Source organism: Pundamilia nyererei, unplaced genomic scaffold (assembly GCF_000239375.1).
Source record: "Pundamilia nyererei isolate P.nyererei 1_Seehausen unplaced genomic scaffold, PunNye1.0 scaffold00237, whole genome shotgun sequence".
In the NCBI taxonomy this organism is placed as follows: Eukaryota; Metazoa; Chordata; class Actinopteri; order Cichliformes; family Cichlidae; genus Pundamilia; species Pundamilia nyererei.
Window position 1 is genome coordinate 680,874 of NW_005187638.1, and position 3,613 is coordinate 684,486.

Sequence of the window (3,613 nt, forward strand, 5' to 3'; positions counted from 1 at the left end):
ACACTCACACTCACAGCCTATTAAACTGACCCCATGTAAGTCTTTGGACTGTGGGAGGAAGCCAGAGAGAACCCATGCAGACATGAGGTTCTCCACACAGACACGCTGACGATGTGACCCCAGAACCTTCTGTGACACAACAGTGCCAACAACCCCACGTTGCCCCTACCAGGCATCATTGGTTGTGCTATGAGAAATGTAGGATCTTGTGTTACTGAAGCTAAATTATTTAGTTTCAACCATTTGTGAAAAAACATTCTCTGTAAGACGTGTAATTTGATGGAAATGCATAACTGAGCTGTGAGCTCTTCATTAAGTGCAGAGAATCACAGAGAAAAGATGCAAATCATTTTTCTTAAGCTGCAGGATGTCTGCTGTTCTCGTGATGTCACTGCAATGTAAACCAAATATCACCCGTCTTTTCAATATAGTGTTGCAAATATATATTTATTTACTCCCCTTAGTCAAATTCAAATTCAAATTTTATTTGTCACGTACACAGTCATACACAGTACGATATGTAGTGAAATGCTTGGACAACTGCCTGTGACCTAAAGAAAACAAAAAAGGAAAAGGCTATGAATAAGATAGGAAATAAATATGAAAAATTAAAAAGGGTAAATTTAACTAGGAAGGAATAAAATATAAATTAAGGTTAAAAATGAAATAACTGTACAACACAAATTAGTTGCCACTTATTCCTAAAATAGCTTCACAGGAGAACTTTCCCACAGTCAGTGTTGTTGTGTTCAATGAATCTCGTTTGAAAGGACAGAAAAAAGGCAAAAATGTAACAAGATGCAGGTTTACAATTTTATTCTCACTAAAACACATTTGAAACCTGTCAGTCGCACAAAACACCGACGTAATAAGAAAGCGTAAAAGTCAGCTGATCGCTAGCTTTAGCTTCAGCTGCCACAGAAGTGATATCATATGAAACAACTTTCATGTCCTGTATCGAGCATCAGCTTTGAGGTAGAACACACAGAATCCTTTATCATCATATTTCCCAGCAATTATTGAAACACTTCTTCTTTCATTACAAAGAAACAACAACTCTGGACCCTTAACGTTTCACCTTTATTGTACAAAACTGTGGATCATGTTTGGCGATTCAGTCTTCCAGCTTCCGCCTCCTTCACTGTTCCTACAGAGTCCGCCTCATAAGCTCAACTACAAATACAAAAAGTTCCAATTTGAAATGTGACAATGCATTCTTTAGCTCCTTGTTTCCCTGAATCTCTACAAGAGGTGGAGACATAAAAGAGACATAAATAACAAATGATAAATGCAGGAGCGGTCGGGGGCTGAAAGGTTACTGAGAGCAACGCTCCACCCGTCTGACTTCAGTTAAAGGCACACGAGCTTAGTTGAGAGCATAGTTGAACTGGTTGGAGAACTTGTCGTGTTTTCTCTTGTCGGCCTTATTCATCACCTGAGCCACTCGTCTCAGGGAACTCCTGAAGGGAGGGAGAACAGAGCAGGGAGGAAATGAGAAGGATTGATGGGAAAAATCCAAAGAAACAACAACTTTAAGCCCAGGAGCTAAAAGCCATTCTGCTCATCTCTAGCTCCATATTTCTACTCTTAGACTGTGATACTTGCCTCCACAGTTTAAAAAAGGATGAATCATTGGTTATTTTATGGACTTGGTCTAGGCCTTGGACTAAGAGCACTTTGAGAATCAACTCGATGGTGCAAAAGTAGAATTTCATTTCCATCACAGTGTCATCTGTGGATTTGTTTTGTAGATTTGGTGAAAGAAAACAAATGTGTTTCTTGTGATATGATGCTAGTAAGTGCCTAAAATACACTGATTAATTGGGTCTTAGCTAGCCTACCCATAGATGACAGTTTAGCAGTGAGGTGCCTTTTTGAGGCTTGTGTTCAGTGGCTTAACTTTATTAACTGGATGTACGCCACACTTTGACAAAGTTTCCATCTTTTAGTTAGTTGTTCGTTTCCAGTTTCACCAAGCACTTAGCTCCTACACTCAGAGAATCATCTAGAAGCTGAAGTTAGCATCCGTACTTGTTAAAGACTTTCTTCTCTAGTCTGCAGCGGGACGTGTTGCTGCTCTGCTTCAGGTCGCTGAGGTGGGGGTATTTCTTCTTCTTTCCTTTCCCATTTTTACCGCCCAGCCGCTCAGAACCCAGGTCCTCTCCTGTTGCTGCCTCAATGTCTCGCATCAACTCTGCATCTCGCCAATCTGCAACAGAAAGACCAATGTTACTCTGCTCCTGGAGGACGTTTAGGATTCTCCCGCTCTTCATCTCACCTCATTCAGAGAGATGAAGAGGCGTGGCACTTTTGTCTATATAATCCAGCAGTGCGGTGCAAAGATCTGCCAGGTGGAACAGAGAGAGCTGCCGCAACAGTGGGACAAGATCAGAGGTCCTGAGAAAACTATGAAAACTTTTTCATTTCAGCTGAGATTTGTTCTGTGCAGCAACACCTGTGGCTTTGACAGCAGTGGGCGTCCTGTAGCAGCACGGCCACGGGATTAAAAGAAATACCCGTTCACCATCGGACCACTTCACGTCAGCCTGGACTGACGTCCTGCCCCAGGATCCCTGCCAGGATTTACAAACAGGACTTTATGTTGTTTAAACCAATATGGCCATTAGGAAAATGTTCTCTGAGATCACAGACCAAGGCAGCTGAGGGGAATTTTCTCAGACTTCTACACACTATTAATGAAGAATCCAGGTTTCACTTATTGTCCAGCTTTTCTACACAGCCTATGGACTAAGGTTCAGACTGGGACTGAAGCCTCAAACTGGACTAAAACAAACAAACATTTAAAAACGAGGATATTAAACTTCTCTCTGCACGCGTACTTTGTGTGTTTCAGCCACAAAGGCCTGGTGCGTGTGAGGTTACTCCCTGTATGAGCTGCTATGAAAGCCTAAAACTTGAACAAAAACCAATTTGACTGAGAAGTGTAATGAAGTAATTAGAAGTGATAATGTAAATGAGCTCACAGCGGCGGGCCTTACAGAGCACGGGTCGTAAACCGTGTGTCCTGCGGCTCATTCGGATGCAATTTTGGTGTTAATGAAAACTGTAACGTCATAATTCTGGCTGATAAAGTAAAAGCAGCAGTAATGCAGAGCAATGACGATCTAAACGAAGACGTTTCTAGTTAATGATGTACTGCCAAGGAATTCCAGATAAACCTGCGGTAATGCAAAGTAATTACACCATGATTGTGATGGGACTGAAGCCACACACTCCGTCAAAACACTGACCCCAGCTCAGAGCGAGCGTGTATGCAGGGTTATTAATCAGCTGCTCTGACCCGGGTCTGACTGGACCTTCAACTATCCCTCATCACGCTCTCACACACGCTGGAGCAGTAATTGAAAAGCAGCTGGTGTATTTAGGGGACTCATTACTGCTATAAGAGGAGCAGCTGCATTTACATTCGTGCGTGTTCAGAGTGTGTGTCACTTTGTTGTTGAAAGTTTCAGAGAAAATAAAAAGAGAAGAGATGAAAGAAGAATCGAAAGAAAAGCACGAGAGGAGAAAAAAGACAGGCAAGCGAATAACAGTGGGAATTTAATCAGTGTTGCAGCAGGGCTCTTTTCTCCGTCAACACCTCTTAGTCCGT

The 3,613-nt window shown here is 42.2% G+C and overlaps 1 protein-coding gene across 2 annotated transcripts in view; it reads right to left on the reverse strand.

Moving 5' to 3' along the window:
• Positions 1-806: 806 nt before the first annotated feature.
• uvssa (UV-stimulated scaffold protein A) overlaps positions 807-3,613 on the reverse strand; it is a 35,580-nt gene continuing 32,773 nt past the window's right edge. For both annotated transcript variants that reach the window (XM_005749117.1, XM_005749116.1), the window contains exons 14-15: positions 2,032-2,209; positions 807-1,460 (exon numbers count right to left, since the gene is read on the reverse strand). In XM_005749117.1, the coding sequence (XP_005749174.1) occupies positions 1,367-1,460; positions 2,032-2,209 (272 nt within the window). In that variant the 3' untranslated portion in view covers positions 807-1,366. The remainder of the gene's footprint in view (positions 1,461-2,031; positions 2,210-3,613) is intronic.